This window comes from Triticum aestivum, chromosome 4B (genome assembly GCF_018294505.1).
Source record: "Triticum aestivum cultivar Chinese Spring chromosome 4B, IWGSC CS RefSeq v2.1, whole genome shotgun sequence".
Classification (NCBI taxonomy): Eukaryota; Viridiplantae; Streptophyta; class Magnoliopsida; order Poales; family Poaceae; genus Triticum; species Triticum aestivum.
The window spans coordinates 645,239,834-645,262,961 of record NC_057804.1 but is presented as its reverse complement, the minus strand read 5'-3'; the positions used below and the strand labels follow the sequence as shown (position 1 = coordinate 645,262,961).

The 23,128-nt window shown below is 46.6% G+C and overlaps 3 protein-coding genes across 6 annotated transcripts; 2 read left to right on the top strand and 1 right to left on the bottom strand.

Annotated features, from left to right (window-relative positions):
* Nucleotides 1-13,665: 13,665 nt before the first annotated feature.
* Nucleotides 13,666-14,621, top strand: LOC123089573 (xyloglucan endotransglucosylase/hydrolase protein 31-like). Its single transcript, XM_044511218.1, has one exon. The coding sequence runs from the start codon at nucleotides 13,728-13,730 to the stop codon at nucleotides 14,487-14,489; it is 762 nt and encodes a 253-aa protein (XP_044367153.1). The 5' UTR covers nucleotides 13,666-13,727; the 3' UTR covers nucleotides 14,490-14,621.
* Nucleotides 14,622-16,012: 1,391 nt separating this feature from the next.
* On the bottom strand, nucleotides 16,013-22,918 carry LOC123093819 (pentatricopeptide repeat-containing protein At5g66520). Of its 3 annotated transcripts, XR_006445575.1 has the most exons (4): nucleotides 21,104-22,918; nucleotides 20,796-20,932; nucleotides 16,615-16,854; nucleotides 16,014-16,449 (listed from the first exon to the last, which is right to left on the bottom strand). XR_006445575.1 is itself a non-coding variant. In XM_044515874.1 (2 exons), the coding sequence occupies exon 1, from the start codon at nucleotides 22,835-22,837 to the stop codon at nucleotides 21,119-21,121; it is 1,719 nt and encodes a 572-aa protein (XP_044371809.1). In that variant the 5' UTR covers nucleotides 22,838-22,918; the 3' UTR covers nucleotides 20,556-20,932; nucleotides 21,104-21,118. The 3 variants fall into 3 exon arrangements, 1 of the variants encoding a protein (XP_044371809.1); XR_006445576.1 differs by having other exon boundaries at nucleotides 16,013-16,854; XM_044515874.1 differs by lacking the exons at nucleotides 16,014-16,449; nucleotides 16,615-16,854 and having other exon boundaries at nucleotides 20,556-20,932.
* On the top strand, nucleotides 17,350-20,414 carry LOC123093821 (protein-ribulosamine 3-kinase, chloroplastic). Of its 2 annotated transcripts, none has more exons than XM_044515876.1 (9): nucleotides 17,350-17,622; nucleotides 17,979-18,132; nucleotides 18,244-18,334; nucleotides 18,673-18,747; nucleotides 18,855-18,943; nucleotides 19,112-19,230; nucleotides 19,383-19,523; nucleotides 19,738-19,814; nucleotides 20,044-20,414. In XM_044515876.1, exons 1-9 carry the CDS (start codon nucleotides 17,496-17,498, stop codon nucleotides 20,188-20,190), a joined length of 1,020 nt encoding a protein of 339 aa, XP_044371811.1. In that variant the 5' UTR covers nucleotides 17,350-17,495; the 3' UTR covers nucleotides 20,191-20,414. The 2 variants fall into 2 exon arrangements, with proteins under 2 accessions (XP_044371811.1, XP_044371810.1); XM_044515875.1 differs by having other exon boundaries at nucleotides 18,673-18,786.
* Nucleotides 22,919-23,128: the final 210 nt, after the last annotated feature.

Below are 23,128 nucleotides of genomic sequence, written 5' to 3'. Positions count from 1 at the left end.
GGGTCTGCTAAAGGCCCACAACACAGTTGGGCCATTTACAGTACGACCTGACTTTCGGCCTCTTAGCGGCCCATAGTCTTCATGGTCCACTACCAGTCCGCTGTCTCTTTCGGCCTGCTAAAGGCTCACAGTATAGTTGGGCCATATGTAGCCCGACCTTAGTAACGGCCTGTTCATGGCACGTGAAATCAAATGGGCCCACCTGTTGCCTGCTTCGATATCGGCCTGTTAATGACCCGGGAGCTAGGAGGACCGACCATTAACTTTCGGCCTGGTAACGACCCATTAACTTAATGGGCCCACTAAAGTTCGTACATGTCTTTAGGCCAAATTTGATAATTTGAGCCCATTACAACGAGCAATTATGCACAGGGCCAAAACCGATCAAGCAAAGGTACGGCATACAAGGAAAAACGTTGCACATCCAGCATATATTACAGGAAATTACATCCACTATGCAATCAAAGATTGATGCCAGTGCAAATAAATGAACAGAACCTAACGATCTACAACATCACGATCTACAACCTCAGTGCGGATGACGCCCATAAGCATGTGGGCAGTTCTTGCTGATTTGCTACACTGTCTCTAAAAACATTGATCAGTTATTGTTGCGCACGAATGAGCTCCTCTGATTCCTCCACCATTTTCATCATTGCTTCAGCCATTAATTGGTTCACAAACATAGATTTTTTCTGATGCATTCGAGACAGAGGAAACTGAACAGATTGATGGCGATTTTGGCAGGCTTGTATTGTTGATAGTGGAGAGTGTCTCGACCACTGTATCATAACACAAATTAGGAGGGGAACCGAACAGATTAATCATGAGTTATTTTCATATTACCTGGCCTAGATTTATTGAAAAGAAACAATGGGGTTGCCTTGCTGTTTTCAGAGTTTGTCTTCTTATCTTCAGCAGCCTGCACCAAATTAACACACTAGCATTGCTATCATTGGCCAAGTCAGATAATAGGAAAGCAACATTGACACAACAAACGTTTGGGAAACTAGCCTACACCAAATTAACACAATATGGCACAGTTATCATAAGCCAGGTAAGGTAATATGAAAGCAACATTGACACGATGAATAAATGGGCAACCAGAGCAGCACTACAATTCAGTAATGTGCATGATATGAGATAGTACACTCATGCAGCTCAGTATGCAAAACTACCAGGCATTTTTCCTTACAAAAAACAACATTGGCGCCTTTAACATTTTGCTACAACTAATTTTAGATCAGATAAAGGTTGGATTCACGCCGATTAACAAAATACATGCTGATGTAAAAATATAGTGATATACAACAGGTACTTACATCAGCATTGGAGCACAAAGAATTACTGCAAGATATTTTTCTTGAATATAATCCCAATGGAGGAAGTCTTCTATCGTTTAACCTTATTTTCTAAAATAGAGATGGGTAAGAAACATGTATAAAATATGATCAGAATGCTATAAAATTTCATGATGTGAGGATACGCACACGCTTCTTAGGATGGAGTTGACATTGGTTTGCTGGACTGGAGCGGACTAGTTCTTTGGCTACTGGAATCTGCTTATTATCAGTGAGAGTTGGTTTCTCTGTGCTGAAGCAGTATCTATGAAAACTGGAGTTGGTTTATTATCTCCTAGAGTTTGGATCTTTTGCAAAGACCTGGTTTGTAACCCTTCAGATTCTAACATAGCTGTCTTCCCCTTGCATGCCTTATATAGAAGAATGGTGCTTCAATTATAAAACACGCTACAGTAAGATGGAATAGGTACAGAAGAATAGAAGGCATGACATATTGACATGTATTCCCTCGATCCGGAAATAAATGGATGGGTTTAGGCGTATTTCAGTTCTAGATACATCCAGTTTTATCCATTTCTACGACATGTAATCCGGATGAAGGGAGTATGATGTACGAGCTAGGGATACGACAGGACAACAGTGTAAAAAACACTACTTAACTGTAAAACTGTATGATAGCGGATTACATACAGAAAAACACTAAGGCAACATATGCGTGTATGATTGGGAAACTAAGATGTCATTGCAAAATACTACTAGAACAACACTTCAATGTAAAAAAAAGAACATGGTATGGTAGACAGATGAAGTACATATTGATGAATATCAATGCATAAGATATTCAGAAGCATGATGTCCAAACTAAGCAGATGGCATTGCGATAGAGTAGAATGACAATACTTGAATTTGAAAACATGTTATCATGAATGGAATAGGTACTGAAAAACAGGAAGGCATGTCATATTTACATGCATGATCAGCAAGCTAAGCACACGGCATTGCAATAGAGTAGATGCACTCCAGGACATTATATGCATGTTGTACCCATATCAAGGGTCAAGTAAGAGCATTAGAGCAAGGACCTTGTGGGGTGAATAGGATTCATCATCTTTCTGCAAGTCTTGTGAAGAACTGACTTTACATGTTCCATCATATTGGGTATCATTGACGTCAAGTTTGTTGGCCGTTACATTGCTCCGTGAGGTTCTTGTGCATAAATCAGTGTGTGTAATTATATCTGACATGCATGGAAGACAACTAGTAGTTAGATTTATATAATGAGTGCCTGTAGGAACGACATAAATAGTAGGACTGGGGTTAACTAGCAGCAACATGTCTCAAAAACTAAAGGGAGAACACAGATGAAAGCTACAGAATATGTATCGTTTGTACTCGAGATTAACTAGATGGCACACAAAAGTAATAAAGAACAACATAGGTAATACTAGAAGTGGTATAATACTATAATCACCAGCTTGTGGATAGCATTGGTTGATGGATGATAACTATGGAACAATGTTACCTAAAGAACAAGTCTCTTAGCTGAACTATGGAACAATGTTAACTCCTGAACAAGACCCATAAGAGATCAGCATGAATATACAGTGAAATGTGATAATCTATTTCCATGCTTAGATTAATAACAAAGCCATAAATGTTGCACACAAGTAAGATGAGGGTACAACCTATCTGGCCGCCATCCATAGGAGTGAGCATCATGTGCTGACTTGTCGATGGCCCTGCAGTTGTTGTGGCTGTCCATGTCGGGCACGCGCATTCGATGCAGGGAACTGTTGAGTGGGGACTATAGGTCCCTTCTGGTGTATGCTTCCTGTGTTGGAGCAGCTGCGGTGAGTCGGAAGACGGTGTGGTTGAAGATGCAGAAAACGCATAATGTTAAGAATGACACATCTCTTTGATCTAAAGAAATACCCTAAGAGATCAACAACAAGGTATGAGAGTGGTCACAGTCTGTTGACTGAAGACTAAATTGGGGTCACACGATTTCATTTTATTTTTGTACTGTCCGATCTACGCCGGATGGCTTGATGGCCGTCTTGTGCCTCCCGACTGACACTGTTTGGAATCTTCCCCGAAGAGCCAGCGACCAACGGTAGAGCAGTTTACCTCCGCCATCCGTGGCCCCGACCAAAACCCGCTCCCCGCCCCACCGTATTTCCGTGGTTGCGCCGCCCCCGGGCCAATCCACAAAGACTCGCCGTCATCCAGATCCGGTGACGGCAGTACCTTCAACCCACACAACTCTAAGATACCCATCTAAGCACTGCTTATGCGGCAAACTTGCGCCCCCGCATCCTTAGTTAGACACCAGCCAACCGACAGCCTAGGAGCTCCGCCGCCTCGAGGGGTGCTGCTTCCCATTGGGAATCGATTGGCCCAGAATAAAAATTCAGACAACTGATGCCTAAATAAAGTGATTTGAGATGAGGGTGTGACCTATCTGGCGGCACGGTGAAGTAGGCAACTCCAGCTGCCGAGTCGGTGAGGTCGGCGCGGTTGCGGTGGCGACCGTTGGCAGGGAAGCAGAGATGTCGCGACGGTTGACAGCTACGGGGAAGCAGCATCGGGGCTCTGGACGGATCCAAAGTTGGAGCCGCTCTGGCGCCGTGAACAACGGCGGGGGTGAATCAGCTCCGGTACGGTTCACGCGGCCATCGTCGAGGTAGCTCCAACAACACTGAGTAAGAGGCACACAGCCCAGTGCACGACGGCAAATGGACAGCGTCTCCGGCATTAGGGAGGAGGGCGGCTGTGAAACTGCCCGGTGGGGGCACCATGGAGGAGGGCTGAGGCTTCGCGGCTCAGGAGAAGGGAGCTTCCGGGGAGAAGGTGATTTAGCGCCCACGAGGTATGAATAGGGAGGGAATTGGGAGGGGAGTGGAACCATGTCTTACAGACGCATTTGTCTGAAATGTGTGTGGGGGGGTTACAGTTCTACCCCTGCATTTAGGCTTGTCGGCTTGGGTCTATGTACTTAGAGTCGGGGATAGTAGAGTAACTTTGCTTCTCCCCAAATAGTGGACGCGGGCGATTTCGGGCGAGGAGGGTGTGTTTTGAAATATAGTGGGCGCGAGCGATTTCGGGCAAGGAGAGCGTGTTTTTAAATAGTGGGCGCGAGCTATTTCAGGCAAGGAGAGGGTGTTTTGCCGACCATGGTTTATGAATTATTCGGCACATGTCATTTCGGCCGAGGAGAAGGCGCGCTTGGATGAAGTTACGAACCTACCCTCGATGTACAACGGGCCAATTGATGCGTCTCCCACATAGGCCGGTAATTTCGCGTCTCCCATTTATTTGCTCGGGCGAATTCAACCGAGCAGAGGGTGTTTAACGGTTCGTTCAAATTTTGGGGGAACGAGCATCCACGCCTACTTTACCAAGTCGATTCGAATCAAATTTTGAAATATTAGCTTGCCACTTCTTTTTTAGATGGAGAGATGATGCTCGGGAGTAATGTGTTTTTACATGCTCATTGCTAGCGATTTACTATATAACAAATAGTTGGCCCACTCAAAAACGGGAATCAAACCCAAAATGAAATATCTCGATTCAATGAAATAGCTCGTTCACCAGGTCAAAATAGTGAACTAAATCCAAAATTGAACACCTCAATCGAGTAGCATGTTCTACACTATTATAGTACTCCATGAACATGTTGAAAGTCAAATTAATGAACTTGTTTGATATACGCATATCTCCGTTCATGTGTGGATTGCAGACAATATGTTCTCCAATTTAAATATTTGAATGCAAGTTTATATCGAAACATGGTTTATATCAGTCTTTGATGCATAAAACGCGACATCCCCTCTCCCGGACTCCTGCTCTCTCTCTCTCTCTCTCTCCCTCTCTCTCTCTCTCTCTCTCCGACAATCTTCAATTCTGTCGCACGCATCCAACACACAAACCTTGTTGGTCCCTCTCCCTCTCCCTCTCTCTCTCTCTCTTTGTGTGTGTGGGGAGGGGGGTCTTTGTAGTTCGCATGCATATATACTCCATCTATAAGTCTCTCTCGCATGCTATGTATGATTCTCTAGTCCAAGCTAGATATCTTGGGTGCACTCATCGTACGAACACAAATTCCTTGGCTCGTTGCCCGTAACTCTCTCACGCACCACTCTGTCATCTCGGAGCTCTTTCCTCTCTCTCTCAAACTCTCCATCTACCTGGGTCACACATACACGTGCATATCCCGCTCGCACTCGATAGACCCATCTAAAACTCTATCTCTCTGCCTCGTTCTCTCTCCATCTCACACGCACACACACACACAATCTCATGCCTAGCTAGCCAAGTATGATGGTCTCTCACTCAATTGTAGGCACGCGCATTCCCCCCTATATTGCTAAACAGTAAAACAGAGCTACCTAGGAGGCCTCTCAGCGTTTTGCCGTCCCCATCCATCCGATCAAAAAACTGACGATTCTGGCCAGTCAGACATTTGATCACGCATTACTTTTTTTAGAAGAATCACGCATTACTAATTGGGCCTACGTACATGGGCAGCTACTCCGCAAGTCTACCTGGGCCAGCTCCGGTTCACCCTGCGGCCCCATCGTTAGATTGGGAGGAGACGACCAAGATTGGCATTCTGGAGATCGACCCCTCCACGGCTACACACATTCCCTACCCGACAGCTGCGGCGGTTGTGCCTTGCGCTGGTTCTCCTTGCCCTGGCATCGCTCTCGTCGATTCCTGCCGGCCACCAGCGTCCACCACCACTCCCTCTCTTACTTCTGTTTCCTCCGTGCGCTGACATCTGGCGCTCAGCTTGCTTCGCCGCATGGCTCGCCCCACTCAGAAGCTCGATCCACGCACCATATGTCCACATCCCTCATGGCTTTCCTATCTCCATTAGCAACCTTTGGCAGCGTCATCGAGCCTCTCTCTGAAGAACATGAGCACGAGGAGGCAGACCCGTCACCGTGGCCTGGGCGGCATCTCATTCTTGAGGCTGGAGGACTCCCGCTCCCACAACTGCACGCGGCTGTGATACGTCCATTTTGCATCATGCTTTTATATCAATATTTATTGCATTATGGGCTATTATCTCACGTTATATCACAATACTTATGGCTATTTTCTCTTATTTTACAAGGTTTACATAAAGAGGGAGAATGCCGGCAACTGGAATTTTGGGCTGGAAAAGGAGCAAATATTGAAGGATTATTCTGCACAACTCCAAAAGTCCTGAAACCCCACGGAATACCTTAAAATAAATAAAGAAAAATCGTCGCCGAAGATGAAGGCCAGGGGGCCCACACCCTGCTCACGAGGGTGGGGGGCGCGCCCCCTACCTCATGAGCCCCCTGGTGGCTCTCCGACGTCCATCTTCTCCTATATGAAGTCTTTCGATGAGAAAAAAATAGAAGGCAACCTTTCGGGACGAGACTCCGCCGCCACGAGGCGGAACCTTGGCGGAACCAATCTAGGGCTCCGGCAGAGCTGTTTTGCGGGGGACACTTCCCTCCGGGAGGGGGAAATCATCACCATCGTCATCACCAACGCTCCTCTCATCGGGAGAGGGCAATCTCCATCAACATCTTCACCAGCACCATCTCATCTCCAAACCCTAGTTCATCTCTTGTATCCAATTCTTGTCTCCAAGTCCGGGATTGGTGCTAGTAGGTTGCTAGTAGTGTTGATTACTCCTTGTAGTTGATGCAAATTGGTTTATTTGGTGGAAGATCATATGTTCAGATCCTTTATGCACATTATTACCCCTCTGATTATGAACATGAATATGCTTTGTGAGTAGTTACGTTTGTTCCTGAGGACAAGGGAGAAGTCTTGCTATTAGTAGTCATGTGAATTTGGTATTCGTTCGATATTTTGATAAGATGTATGTTGTCTAACCTCTAGTGGTGTTATGTGAACGTCGACTACATAACACTTCACCATTATTTGGGCCTAGAGGAAGGCATTGGGAAGTAATAAGTAGATGATGGGTTGCTAGAGTGACAGACGCTTAAACCCTAGTTTATGCATTGCTTCGTAAGGGGCTGATTTGGATCCATATGTTTCATGCTATGGTTAGGTTTACCTTAATACTTTTGTTGTAGTTGCGGATGCTTGCAATAGACGTTAATCATAAGTGGGATGCTTGTCCAAGTAAGGGCAGTACCCAAGCACCGGTCCACCCACATATCAAATTATCAAAGTACCGAACGCAAATCATATGAGCGTGATGAAAACTAGCTTGACGATATTCCCATGTGTCCTCGGGAGCGCTTTTCCTATTATAAGAGTTTGTCCAGGCTTGCCCTTTGCTACAAAAAGGATTGGGACACCTTGCTGCACTTTATTTACTTTTGTTACTTATTGCTCGTTACAATTTATCTTATCACAAAACTATCTGTTACCACTTATTTCAGTACTTGCAGAGAATACCTTGCTGAAAACCGCTTATCATTTCCTTCTGCTCCTCGTTGGGTTCGACACTCTTACTTATCGAAAGGACTATGATAGATCCCCTATACTTATGGGTCATCAGACTGCACCAGGTGAACGCCGGTGCAAAGAGGTGGACGCGTGACAGGTGCAAACTGCAAAGTCTCGGAGACAAGATTGTGGCGCAGGCGCCCGTCCGGAGCGCAAGATGGTGTTCGGGATCTTGCCAAGAAGGTCGTGTTTGACCTATGAGCGGATGGCCAGAGCGGCACAACGCTCCACCAGGGACGCATGGGGAGCCTAGCAACAGCGACACGATGAGTCTGACGCGCGAGGAAGCGCCAAAGGAGGGGCGACCATGGACCAGAAGTTCCGCACCAACAGTATACTGCCGAACGGGTTTGGCAGGGCGCCTGGCATTGTTGGTCTTTGCCCGGCCATGCTGCACGAAAAGGTGGATGAGTACGGTGCCGAGGAGCAGGAGCTCTGTCTTTCAGTTCGTCTGTGGCTATTCTTTTCAGTTCGTCCATGATGATTTCTTTGTTTTTTTGTGCTTTGTCTGTTCAGTTTATCTTAGCTCTACAATGTCTCAAAATTTTCAGTAGCTAATCTCTTAATCCAATTTCTAGGTTCTCAAAGCAAGTTTCATCCAAACACTCAAACCAGTCTTTTGTTCCAGTTGAAGAAACATGACAAATCTGGTTTCCGAAAATAATGAACGTGGCTTACAATTTTGTATGTGATGGACATGCCCCCTTCGTTTTCCATTCAAGATCTACATCAGTAGCTTCCATGTCTTTTATGCAATGTTTATATTTTTCTTAGGAATTTCTTTTGCTGTCGACGTAATAGATTCTCATGGGTTGTTGACCCACTAATTTTGACTCTCACTCTGAGAAGACATAGATGCAGGCTTAGTGAGAGTATTTAGCATATATTAGCTCGATTTAATTAACTAGGATAATACTGGTCTTGAACTTTGTACACCCATTCCTGCCATGTTACTGATTGTTTGTGTCTTTAGTTCTTAACAGTAGCGTATGACATGACGACAACGAGCTGTTTGTAGCAAATAGCATTGGTGTGGTGTGATCCCTCCAAACCTACATTTGTAAAACATTTGCCTCTTGGACCAAAATGAAGAGATTCTTATTGGATCTGTGTCGCTCATTTATGCAATGTCAAGAGCATATTGATATTCTTCAGATTCCGTATTTTTTTCTTCAACATGGACGGGCGCAGCAACACGCGCCTATATGTTCTAGCGTACTAGTAAGGTACATGTGCATTGTACGCATGAGATTTGGCAAACAAATTATGAATAAATACCACATTATAGCATGTAAGCTTTGAGTCATATATGCATGATGTAGATGTTCGTTTAATTCTTATAGTTCATCTCATTTAAAATCAATTAGTTTTTATAAAAAAAGCTAATCTATTTTAAGATTCATGGAATTGAACGTTGTAAAGCATAAAGTAAAAAACAAATAATGGTAACTCATGTAGAAAATAATTTGGGCAATTATGATACGGAAGATTCTAGAACAAAGAAGAAGTACTTGTGTTTTGAGGTTTGTGCATTATGCTTAAGTTCAACCATGGAGTCTTCTAGATTGTACATGTGGCAAAATCTGGTGGAATGTAGATGATATCCAATGGCCAGTAGTGCTCGGATTTGCCATCTCTGCACCGTCGGATTGGTTTCATCCAACGACCATCTTTCAAAGTTATTCACACACTATATAGAAGTATAGATATGACTAGTTAATCTTAGTCTCCATCACAAACATGTGCATGGTCTATCTTGATTTCTCTCGGGGCATCTTTCTATCGCGCACGCACCTCCCTCGATCTCCCACCCATATAGTCCCCTCACGATCTCGAAGGGATCTCTCTATCACAAACACACCCTCTCTCCCTCCCCATGCGTCCATGTTCTCCATGTGTCACTCTCGACCTTTGTTCCTTGTTGGCCAGACCTCTATTGGACATGTACTATAGGGGTGTCTCCCTCCGTTGCAAACGATCACGCGCTAGCTATCTTCGTGTATCTCCTCACCTCGCTTTTCTATCTCGGAGATGCATGCATGATATGTTTGCATAAGAAACAAAAAAACGCACTCTCTCTCTAATTTATCGTTTGCTGTCACTTTCTCTTTCACACACATATTCTTTTTGCACACTCACTCATTCTCCTTCACACGCACTTGATCTCTCTCGACTTAGGCACTCTCTTTGATCCACAACATATAAATTTATTGAAAAGTCAAACATCACAAAGTTTGGCCATGTACGTGGAGAAAAACATTTACATCTAGAACGGCAAACATATACCATTAGATTCACCATGAGATGTAGTTTCGTATGATGTATCTTTGGTATTGTAGATATAAATAACAATTGCGTAAACCTGATCAAAGTTTCCAAAATTTGACTTTTAAAAAATTTACATGCACTGCATTATCGAGCGGATGGAATATCTCTTTCCCCCTCTCAGCTATCTGACGCACCACTCAGCCTTATCGGGACTCCTCCATCTCTCTCAAACTTTATATCTCCCTGGTTCACACATACACATGTCTCGCTCGTGCTACATATAGACTCATCCAACACTCTTCGCCCTTGTTTTCTCTCTATGTGACACGCACCCCCTAAGTACCATAATCCCTCACTCCATCATAGGTGCAAGCACTCCTCCCCTAAGTATGATTATCTCTCACTAGCCATCGAGAACACACATATTGTCTCCTTCCATCCATACGTTTATCTCGATATCTCTCGGGGTATCTTCTATCGCGCACACACCTTGTCACTCGATCTCCCACCCATGTAGTCCCATCACGATCTCCAGGGAATCTCTCTATGACAAACATACACTCTCTCCTCCCCATGTCTGCATTTTTCTCCGTACGTCTCTCTCGACCTCTCTTCCTTGTTCTTGGCCACGTGCTAGGGGTCTTTCTCTCTCAGTTGCAAACAACCACACATTATCTCCTCACCTTGTTTCCGTTGTCCAAGATGCATGTGTGATATGTTTGCATAAGACACACACGCTTTTTCTCTACTTTTATCGTGTGTGGTCCATGTCTCTTTCACACACGCACACACACTTTTTTCACTCACTCTTTCTATTTCACACACACACTCTCTATATATATATAGTTAGGGACTCTCTCACGTCCATAAGCATATGGATGTTTTGAAAAGTCAAACCTCAGAAAAGTTTGACCAGGTATATGTGGAGAAAACATACATCTGGAACGATCATTAGATTCATCACAACATGTACTTACTTCATACTATCATTTATCTTTGGTTTTGTAGATATAAGTAATTTCTTTATAAACTTGGTCAAAGTTTATAAATTTTGACTTTAAAAAAAATGTTGGCACTACATTATCGAATGGAGGGAGTAGCTCTTTCTCTCTCTCTCTGCTATCTCTCATGGGCCTCCCCTCTCACTCGAACTCTCTATACCGACGGATTATACGCTCATTATGCCAGTGTATAGCTCCGTATATTGTTTAGTTGACTGGTCAACCAGTCCACATGCTGCCTTGTCAGCTCGTGTTCTCTATCTTCATGTGCTGGCCCATGTGGCAGTGGGTGAAAATAAGTAAACTAGAGGCCCATCTGACACGCGGTGAAGTAAACAAAGTTGAAACCACTCGGGGTAGCACCCCGCACACTAGTAAATTGAGGACGCATTGAGGACACACTTCTTTCGCGTGAAGGACGCACTCGCGCACAATTCACCACTGCACGGCGGCATGCACAGAAGAACGCACTCGCGCACACCCAGCAGGCTCTCCACTATGTAGGCCAAAACACGTGCCAAATTCACTTTTGATGCATTTGGCATCGATGCCCCTCCATTGCTCACCTGGTGCCCCAATATGGATCACCTACTTTGCTCCGGTGCCAAATTAACTCACGCAATAAAAAAACATTGGCATGGGAGGGAGAGAGGACCGAGGCAATAAAAAAACACTTGTTTGGGAGAGTGAGAGGCTGGTGTAGTTGGTTTGATTGATTTGTTTATTCATGCGGGTCTGTGTGCACAGCGGTGCCAACTCTCTCGCATTGTGAGAGCGGTGCCAAAATCTTTTAATTTGACATTGATGCGTATTATGTGGCATACTTTTGAGAAATATGGCATCGGCTACATAGTGGAAGGCAACAAATGCCCAAGCTCTTCACGTGCTCCTAGGTAAATGAGAGGAGAGAGGGAGAGAGAGAGAGAGAGAGAGTGAAAAAATATCACTAGCCAGCCAACCCTATCGTATGAGAGAATGATATTGGTACCTCTTGATGACACGACAATCTTATACAGCCAGCTGCTCTAATATGTTCTCTTCTTTTGCAGATAAAAAAAGACCCGAAAGTGAAAAATGTGCTGCACTATATCAATCTCATCAAATGCCTTGATCTCCATCTTACAGAAATTGATTTGATCGGTCACCAAGGCAGCACATCTGAGATTAAATTGGTCAGGTTCTTTGTTCTGGAGGCACGTGTGCTCAAGGTAATGAGGTTTGGCGTTCTCTGGCGCAACAATGAATGGCGTGCTGATCACCGCAAGCGTCTAAGCCTAAATGACAAAGTCTCCGCAGAAGCTGAATTTGTTTTTGAAACATCAAGTGGCCAGAGACTGGAAAATTTATTTGCCCATTAATGACTTGTCAGGGCGGTGGATTTTAGTTTGTACGATAATGTTGCATCCACCTAAAGTAACGGAAGTTTTTACGTAAACTTCCTAATAATTCTCTCTTCGTAAGTGCAGCATTACTCCTAACATTTGTAATATCAGTCTGAAACTTGTAATAATGCCGTGTTCTATTCCTGCGTTTTCAAAATCCTGCGAATCAAAGAGGTCCTGAGTTGGTGATGATGGTGTGCCTGCCATCTTTCAATAATAGCCGTCGGATCTAGATCTGACGCATACAAACCAAATTTCTCCAGTTTTATATCTTTCATGTCAGCCTATTCGGTAGGTGAGGTTAAGGTTTGTCGTTCGTGGTGGCACCTATTCCTTTCCTTTGCAGTTTGGTTATTGCCCTCCCTATGTCACAATCTCACATTGCTGCGGTTTCTGGTGCCACGTAAGGCCTTTGAATTTGGAGGTTTGGATAGAAAAATAGCCCCTCTTCGGCTCGGAAGATCGCTTTGCTTATCGCTACTAGCTTCCACATTGGATCTGTGGATCTTTCAGCGGCGACGGCTTCAATAGTTTTTTCTCTAGGGTCTATCTAGGGCATATCTAGATCTGATCTAATTATTGCACATCTAAGTGACTTAACCGAACATAAAAAGAAAAAAAAACATACACCCATCCGAATCTTGGCGTAAAATCTATGACACAAGACTTAGATGTGCAATATTTATGGCACATCTAGATGTGATTTAGCAAAACGAATATTTGCATAATATCAATGACATAGGACTTAGATGTGCAATACTTAGGGCACATCTAGATGTTATTTATCAAAATTGTCTTATTTATTTTTCCACCTTACATAAAATGTTTTTATTTTTCCATCTGCAATGGGATATCCGGAAAAGGTGTGATTAGGTCTCAAGTGAATAGTATATGAGAAGAAAAATGAAAAACAAAACTGAAAAGAAAAAAAATACGAATCTCCGTGCAAGATCAAAAGAATATAGCATCGAGATTGAGACATAACGAAGTCTCAGTCGACTGGGACTTAGCAAACTGATCAGGAAATGTTAAAATGTTCTTTCATGGACAAAATTGTGATCCAGCCTTTCTTGGCTGTCATGTGTAATCAAGATAATATTTCTTACATGGTGTTCATGTTGCTCCTGCAGCAAATGGTTCTCATGTTGTTTGTTCTCACTCAGCAAGTTGGCTCATTATTGCACATACATGATTCTTCACGTTATACTCCTGCAGCTGCAGAGCTGGAGAGCACGTTGCCGGAGCGGCGCTGTCCGGCACATCAAAACCCCACCACCTCGCTCCCACTCCTCCGCGCTCTACTATCCACCACCATGGCGTCCGACTCCGAGTCCAGCGACGTCGCGCCGGACGACCAGCACGAGCACCTGCGCCCCGAGGGCACGGAGCCGCTGGCGCGCATCGCCGTCGACTACACCCCGGACGCCTGCCGCCACGCGCCGGAGACCGGCGAGATCCACGTCACCTACGACCACCGCGGCGGCGCGCGGTGGCGGTCCCGCAGCCGCTTCCTCCCGGGCGGCGCCGTGGCCGCAGCGGTCCGCGCCCCGGCCGGCGACACCGCGGGGCTCAACTACAACCTCTACCTCTCCTCCCTCGAGGGCTCCGGCGACATGGACGAGATCGACTTCGAGTTCCTCGGCAACCACAAGCGCGCCGTGCAGACCAACTTCTTCGTCGCCGGCTGCGGGGGCAGGGAGGCGGTCCACGAGCTCCCCTTCGACTCCTCCGACGGGTTCCACCACTACGCCGTCGCCTGGGGCGCCGAGGCCATCGAGTGGCGCGTCGACGGGGAGGTGATCCGGAGGGAGGAGCGGCGCGACGGGGAGCCCTGGCCGGAGAAGCCCATGTTCCTGTACGCCTCCTTCTGGGACGCGAGCGGCGTCGACGAGGGGCGGTGGACCGGCACGTACCACGGCCGCGACGCGCCCTACGTCTGCATCTACAGAGATGTCAGGGTGCCCGCTGCTCTATCGGCGGAGGAGGAAGAAGATGAATGTCAGGATGATGCGGACGCCGGAGATGACGATGATGCGGAGGAGGAGGAGGAGGATGCCGGGGCTGGTGAAGATTAGATCTCGGCGTTGTTCCGTCTCTGAGCGTACCACAAGCCATGTGGAATTAGCTATCTTGGTCACGACTCACGAGTGTGTTTGGTTCAAGCATTGCAATAACAGATTCATGAATTATTTGCTGTGAAGAAAAACAATGACAATACACACAGTTCACTTGAATAACTAATCATGTGTATACATAGTATAAATAGAGTGAGGCCATAACATTATTAAAAAATACATGGACCCATTACCCATACATCTGGTTCACATGATATTCGTCATCAACATTCTTTTTTGATAAGTCCTCTTGCCCCCGGCGGCTAGGGTTCGCCGCCAGGAGAGATCAATCTTCCAACGCCGTCTTGCGGCAGCTCCCCTCCGTCGGCGACCTCGATCGTCGGTGGTGAGGGGGAGGGGGAGGGGGGGGTCCCCGGTTCCAAGCGTGTGCATTGTTTGTACTTCCTCGTAGTCTAGGCTTTTAGGTTGTTCATCGTCTTGGCTTCAGCGGCGATGATGACGACACTGAATAAACATTCTTCAGATACTTCCCTGACAAGGCCATCGGTCCTATGGTTGGGGATGGATTTAGAAATCAGTCTGTTCAAGCAATGATGGTGTGGCAGTGGCCGCATCCTCGTGGTGGACCTGTGTCCACGGGCTCCGCCGTTGCGGCGACGTTTGCTCTAGCGTCGGCGCGGAGCTTGGGAGGTAGTTCAGGAGCGAATGCAGATTGTGGTCTGCATCGACGACATCTGGAGGACGGAACGTGTGCTGGGTCTGTGGTTCGTGGATGGGAGGTATGGTTTCCTCCTTCGGCGTCTGAGTCGTGGTGGGGTGTCGGATCTGAAGTTCGATGGCGTGCCCGGGGTGTTGCCTCGGTTTGATTCGTTCAACAGCAATGGCTTCACTTTTGGTGAGCCACCTTGGAGATCCGCAAAGCTGCATATCAGCTATGGAGCCGCATCGAGCTCAGTTAAGGAGGTGATCCGTCATTCTTTTCTTCGATGGCTGTTGTGGTGGTGCCGGAGGCAGGTAACGGTCCTTGGTGTCAAGTTCAGAGATGTTCTGCTATCTTTTCAATTTTGTCAGGTCGGTCCTTACGTGACATGTATTTTAATATTTATGATACGAATGAGTCGGGTATTACGAATATTTTCCTTTTTGATAAAAGAAGGCTCTCCCCTTCAGATTTTCATTAAGAAACCAAAGCAATTCAAACTACTACAATATCCAAGGAAACATTCTTCATCAACATAGTTAATCGTATTGTCCTCTCGCACACAACAAGCATCAAACTCGAATGGGATCCGCTTGTGTTGATGTTGGCGCCTTTCGTCGCACTGGAAGTAGATACTCATCTTGTGCATAATCCAAAAACACCGTGTCGGCATTGTCAGCAATATTGCGCAATCAAGCAAATACTCCCTCCGTCTCGAATTGTAAGACGTTTACATTTCAAGACGGAGGGAGTACTTTATAAATTTCTTCATGCATGCATCATCGCAAAGCGCCTTTTCAGACAATATCCATGTAAAATATATGAGCACTCTCATTATGTTTAAATTTAGCCACCATAACTATGTACACAAGTACTGCATAACAATGCTATATAGCATTTCTAGCGCACTAGTACTACATGTGACTAGGAAGTTTTTTTCTTCAAAAAGGCCTAAGGCCATATATTAAGTGTCACGGGACCTTAAAAAGTAGAAGAACATTCAAAAATATTGGGGTGTTGAAGTCTTCTTGTTCCTGCATCCACTGGTGGTGAGCTGTGAGCATAGCTTGATGCCTCCTCTAGGCTTTCTCTTCGTAGAGAAAACTTTTTAAAACTCAAGAGCTTGTAAAAGCAACGGCTAGAAAATTGTTGATGCAGATCAGGAGATGCCGGCGGTTGTGATTTGCGACAAAGATCATGACAGACGGTTGACTGCAGAAGGATCCACCGGAAATCTAAACGGATCGGATCCTGAAAGACCTGCCGAAGACACAGCTCCACGCACCCTCAGCCACCAAAAAAACATGAAAGAAATGGGGATAGGGCGAGGAGAACATTATGCCTACCCTGGAGCAATGCCACCGCTTCACCACAACAAACAAAAGACAAGGACTCTATAAAGAAAACATGAAAACAAAAACATACCGATGTATGCCAGTTTTGGATCTGATGTGAGCTCGGGCCGTACAAAATCGTGTACTGACGTCCTTTTCTCCGACGATCCAACCAAGCCGGGCCACCGTAGAAGACCCCCATGTTGGATCCCTCCGGCCACCTCTGGCTTCACCAACGTGTCATCACGCACCGTCTAAGAAAGGCCTCTGCTTGAGCACACATCTCCTTCGCCGCCCCACAACAACCCTCCACAGTACCCCCGATCTTGACCTTCAACATAGAGAAGGGAAAATAACGATGCAAATTAACATTTTCTTTGTTCCATATAAATGCCACATCGAGAGCTCCTCCTTAGCACTTATAACATACGTTACGCTGGCGCTCATGCACACTATATGGGCCGCAGCCCACTTGACCACTGACCACTGAACATTGACTTTTGGAAAAACGTTGATGAAATTGAATAAAAAATCATGGATTTGAAAAATGTTCATGAATTTAGAAATGTTCATGAATTATGGATTTGAAAATTATTCGATAATTTAAAAAAATTCATGAATTCTATTTGAAAAGAGGAAAAGAAAGAAACAGAAAAAAGGAAGAAAATAAACAGAAAGAGAAATAAAATATAAAAAAAGAAGACCACAGAAAACCTAGCCCGGTAAATCGGAATCCCACCCAAAAGGCCCAAACCGTTGGGGAGATAATGGGATGGCAGCCCATTTAGACCAGCGAACAAGGAGGGACAAACCCATCCGCTTGTCGAGACCAGGCCCGTCAGGCCCTGGGCAGCACCCGTTTCGTCACTCCTAGTCCTAGCCAGTAGCCACGGCGATGGCGACGGCGGGCGGCAGCCAATAGGATTTCGCCGGGCGTCCGTCCGTGCTCGGAGAAGAAGGCGAGCGCTTGCGATGGCAGCAAACGTGGCGCTGCTCTCCGCCTCCTCGCCCTCCACCTCCGCCTCCTCCATCCTCCGTCGCCGCCCCCGGCCTCGCCGCTCCGCCTGCCCCCGCAGAGCAGCCTCCAGGCTATCCGTCGGTAAGAAGTCCTCCTCCACTTGTCTCAAAACTCAATCCTGCAACATTTTTTCACCTCGCCGCCGTACGACCAGTGCGGAAGCTCAGTTTCGCCGCCCTCCGAGCTGCGTCGATGGTCTTCGGCAGCACGCCGAGGGCAAAGCCATAGCCAGGCCCGATGTGAAACGTTGGCCGTAGAAATTTGGATAGGGTTTGAGGTGCTGTGGCAGCCATGGCCTGCAACAGTTGCGATTATGTGGGTACCAGCGTCAGTTTCCAGGCCCAATTTATGGCATTGCCATGGCTGTACCTTTGGCTGTGGATTCTACTATATGTTTTTATGTGTCGTTTTGATCCTGTCTCCGTGCAATTGGGCAGTGGCTGCGATGAGCGACGACCCAATCAAGGAGTGGATCCTCACCGAGGGGAAGGCCACCCAGATCACAGGGACCAGCTCCATTGGGGGCGGCTGCATCAACGCCGCCCAGCGCTACGACACCGATGCTGGCTCCTTTTTTGTGAAGACCAACAGGTGTGCTAACACAAATTTATGTTTCAGAACTCAAACTCATCTTGTGGTGGAGTAGCGCAACTAGTGATGTTGGTGGCAACAATGGAATTGAAACATATTGTTGTATGCCAGGCGCATCGGTCCAGCTATGTTTGAAGGAGAGGCTCTGGGCTTGAAGGCAATGTATGACACCAAGTCAATCCGTGTTCCTTTGCCGTACAAGGTCAGTGAAGAACCAGACTCAAGAACATGTATAAGTTGTGCGATGCATAAACCAGTACAAGATAATCATAACTCACGTTCATGACTGAAACCGCACTACACCATACATCGCAGAACTCGACACTCACTCTGCCATTTGATTGGTATACATGATTCTTGTTTCAGTTACATTCATCTGAAAGTCGTTGGTTTGTTTCTCATCTAGCAACTAATAGTTAGCATCTTAGCACAGCGATTGCATACTATCTTTATTTTTCACTACCTGGCACCTGCCTACAGCCGTCTTTCTTCACTGTATTTCTTAGTTCTTACTCTGTATTTCTACCCCTTTTATTTCAGGTTGGCTCGTTACCAACTGGTGGTTCTTTTATCATCATGGAATATATTCAATTTGGTCGTTCTAGGGGTGACCAGGTAACCTTGTCCCGAAACCCCTTTCGTTCAAAGAAAAAGGTAACTTGTACCTTTTGTTGCAAGCTTTTATGTAAATCATGCATCATTAACAAACAACTTATTGTCAGTCAGCTCTAGGAAGAAAGCTGGCCGAAATGCATAAAGCTGCAAAATCTGACAAGGGATATGGTTTCTACGTCGAAAATACTATTGGAAGGTAAAATTAAGCGCTCGCTATTCTAAAACTAACTTATCCCTTTTTTAAGAGTAGATGACTGTCTCTCAGTGACATTTGACTTTGAAGTCCATCTCGAGTGGTGTGGCTTGCAACCCATGTTTGCTTTGAAATACAGTTCTTTTTAATCCACCAACTTTCCTGATGTAGCACTCCGCAAATTAACACTTGGACTGCTGACTGGATTGAGTTTTACTCGAAGCATAGACTGGGATACCAGTTGAAGTTGATATCGCAGCGGTTCGGAGATTCAGCCATATATGAAAAAGGTACATAGGAGAAAGGAGGAGAATCTGGAACTTAACCATTATGTTCCCATTTCTTCTGATGGACACGTCATTAACTGAGTGCTAGTCATTTTTCTCTTGATCGCAAGTTTGTAATAGTTCATAACGTTTTCATATAAGTTCCTCTTGTGCAGGTCAACAATTGATTGAGAAAATGCATCCACTGTTTGACGGTGCTGTTATTGAGCCATGCCTGCTTCATGGAGATTTATGGAGTGGAAATATAAGCGCTGATACCAATGGAGATCCTGTAATATTGGATCCAGCATGCTACTGTATGTAAAATTCACTATTTCTTGCCCTAATCTCCAGAATCACAATCATTGTATGCAATATGTTGATCCATTTTTTATAAGAAAATTGTCGATCAACATACACACGAACCAAGTGGTTATTAATTTGTTTGGAATCACTGACTTTCTTGCACAGTTTTGTTAGAACCTGTAGATAATTGTTGAAGAAACGTCATCCATTGTTCTTTAACTGCAGATGGACACAATGAAGCAGAGTTTGGGATGTCCTGGTGTGCTGGATTCGGAGGGGAATTCTACCGCTCCTATTTCGAGGTATCCGATACTCATTTTGTTCCACTACATGTTTCGTAATAAAACAGGGTAGTAGAATTTGTGTATCACTCCCATAAAATGCAGTCCCTCACCTCAAGCTGTACTCTTTTTTTTTACTGCGTGTCTTTCTCTCTTCATATTTAACTATATCACGTCTTGTGCCGGGTGGGCCTCTCAATTAACCGTCCTGATGGAAAAGTTAAATGTAACATACTGAACTGTTATTCAGGTGATGCCGAAGCAGCCAGGCTTTGAGAAGAGGAGGGACCTGTATCTCCTATACCACTACCTGAATCACTATAACCTTTTCGGCTCTGGGTACCGCTCCTCGGCTATGTCCATAATCGAAGACTACCTGCGGATGCTGAAGGCATAGCCGCGTCTTCTCTTTGAGAATTGAGAACAGGGAATTTCCCACCTCTGCTTCTCCCCAGAATGGCATGCACGTATAAATGACATGGTCTATATGTACCCCTTGATATGTTGTGGATTAGTAGTGACATCCTTACATTCTGTTGTAAATTCACTATCAACTGAATTTTTTTATTATATCTGTAAATATATATATCAGTGATAATCCATGTCACCGTGTCTGGCGCACAAATGGGTATGAAACAAAAATAGTGTATCCTTCCCTCCCCTTTCATCTTTCCTGTGGTGGACTACAGCCAGTCTATAGATTCAGCTCCTCGGATATAATAGCTCTTGTCAGATTCAGCTCCCCGGGGAAGCTCCACGCGCTCCATCTGTGGAGTTGGGAGCAGGAGCCTTCCTCAACAGGCCCTCAGACAGTGTAATGAGGACAAAAGTGAAATATACATACTCTTATAAAGGAATCTTTTGTTGTTGACAGCAGCAAACAATGAAGAAAATGTGTTCTTTGTAAAACTCTCATCTACATCAGAGTTTCTGTCGAACCCTAGAGTCAAGTACAAGTGAAGAGGTATATGCTGGGACCTGGGAGGGAGAGTGGAGACTTACGTTAGGTGAACAGTTTGTGCCACTGGGGTCAGAATTTTGGCAAGCTTCTTGCTCAATTAGTCCGCACTCCGCAGTGACGTATAAATCATGTCAACCAGCGGCTGAGACACTTGTCTTGAAGTACATGATCATGCCATCTACATTTCATTCGTGAAAAAAGACTTACTTCAACAAAAGGATCTTATGATCGTGAATAGGACAAAGGTTACTTCTATGTTTATATAGTTCCATCCACTGGTTGTATGAAAGTAGTGATTCCTAATACAAAAGGGCAATGAATTGATTGCATATTTCCTAGAGAACCTTACCATTCTGATTTTGTCCTACCAATAGTCCAAGCAGGAACAGGAGCCGTTCTTGAAGTGGTGGAACCGGTTTCGGTCTCTGACAACTATGACTCGATCGTAGACCTCTGAGACTATCTTCATGACAGAGTGACAATCCTCACAGATTCTCAGGTTCTTCACTATACGGATGACATCCCCTCTTGTCGTGCTTATGAGTCCCAAGGCAAGCGCGAGTTTCTCGCTGTGCTGCGAAATGCAAACTTCTTTGTCCTCCTCATCAACGTCGAAGGTAACTTCTTTAGTTGAAGGCTTGTGTCCCTTGAGGCTTAAGGTCTTGCAAATCTCATCAAGCATTGCATATATTCGATCAGACTGAGGATGTGAACGGTCCCCGGACAAGAACTCGTAAACCACACCATTCAGCTCAACAATGCTGGATCCTGGAGGCTTGTATATCTTGTGTTCTTTCATCGAGCTCCTTACCCCTTGTACAAGGTCCCATTTCCCAGCATCAGCATAGACATTAGATAAGAACACACATGCCCCGGCATGCTGGGGATCCAACTTGAGTATCTCCATGGCAGCCATCTCCCCCATGTCGACATTCTTGTGAACCCTACATGCGACCAAGAGAGCACCCCATAGCACAACATCAGCCTTGAACGGGACAGTCTTAATGAGAGCCAATGCCTCATCTAGCTGCCCTGCTCGACCAAGCAGATCGACGACGCAGCCATAATGCTCTATGGTGGGCTGTACACGATATTCAACCGGCATACAGTCCAGGAACTTCTTGCCCTCATCCACCATGCCAGCATGGGCGCACGCACTCAGCACAGCGGTCATGGTGATGGAATCTGGGTCCACACCTGTGTTCTTCATCTCAGCGAACAAGGCCAGCGCGTCCCTGGGGAGACCGTTGGTGGCCAGTCCGGCGATCATGACGCTCCACGTCCGGACATCCTTGTCGAGCGTCTCCCGGAACACGGACCACGCGCTCTCGACATCTCCGCACCTCATGTACATGTTGAGCAGAGCGGTGCCCAGATTCCTGGTGGTGCTCCGGCGGGTCCTTGCATAGGAAGCATGCGCCCAGCGGCCTGTGTCGAGCGCGCCGAGATGCGAGCAGGCGGAGACGAGGGCGAGCAGCGTGACCTCGTCGGCGGCGGGCATCTGCCGCGAGAGGCGCAGCACGTGGGCGTAGAAGCCCTGCGAGAGGTGGGCGTGGAGGAGCGAGTTCCAGAGAGGCAGGTCCCTTTGGCCGGGGGGACTTGCGTCGAACACCTGGCGTGCGGCGGGCAGGTCCCCGGCGGCCGCATAGAAGGAGAGGAGCGACGCGCCGATGAACCGGTCGCGGGAATCCAGGCCGCGGCGGAAGAGGGAGGCGTGGACGGCGGTGCCCGGCGCGGCCGCCGGGGTTGGTGAGCTCGCGGGGAGGAGGCGGGCGCAGGCGGCGAGGAGCGGCGGGTAGGTGTAGTTGTTGGGGTTGGAGAGGGGGCCGAGGAGCATGGAGCGGTAGAGGGCGACGGCGAGGTGCGGGCGGGGGCCGTGCGCGAGGGAGCGGATGGCGGTGTTGTAGGAGAAGGTGGAGGGGTGGGCTCGGAGGAGGGAGAGCGCGTAGGGGAGGGAGGAGTTGGCGGCCGACGCGGCGAGCGGGGCGGCGGCTGACGGGTCGGCGTCGAGCGCGCCGGAGCGGAGGAGCCGGGCGTGGAGTGCCCTGTTCGGGAGCGTGCCCGCGGTGGTCGGCGGCGGCATCGGCGGCGGAGGTGGACCTCCGGCGGCGGCTGATGCAATGTTGTGGGTACCGCTCCATCAGCTGCTTGCGGATGCTGCAGGCGTAGCGGTGTCTACTGTCAGAACATAGCCCGAGTTCCCATTTCTTTAAGGGCATGTACAATGCATAGCCTCAAGGTGATGCCTCACATGCCATGTAGGATCGGATATGACGTAAAATAGGTTCGGATAGGGAAGCAGGATCCTCTCCAGGAGGCGGGTGCTTGAAAAAAAAAAGCGTGGTCCAGTGACAAAAGCTGAAAAGGTTGGAGT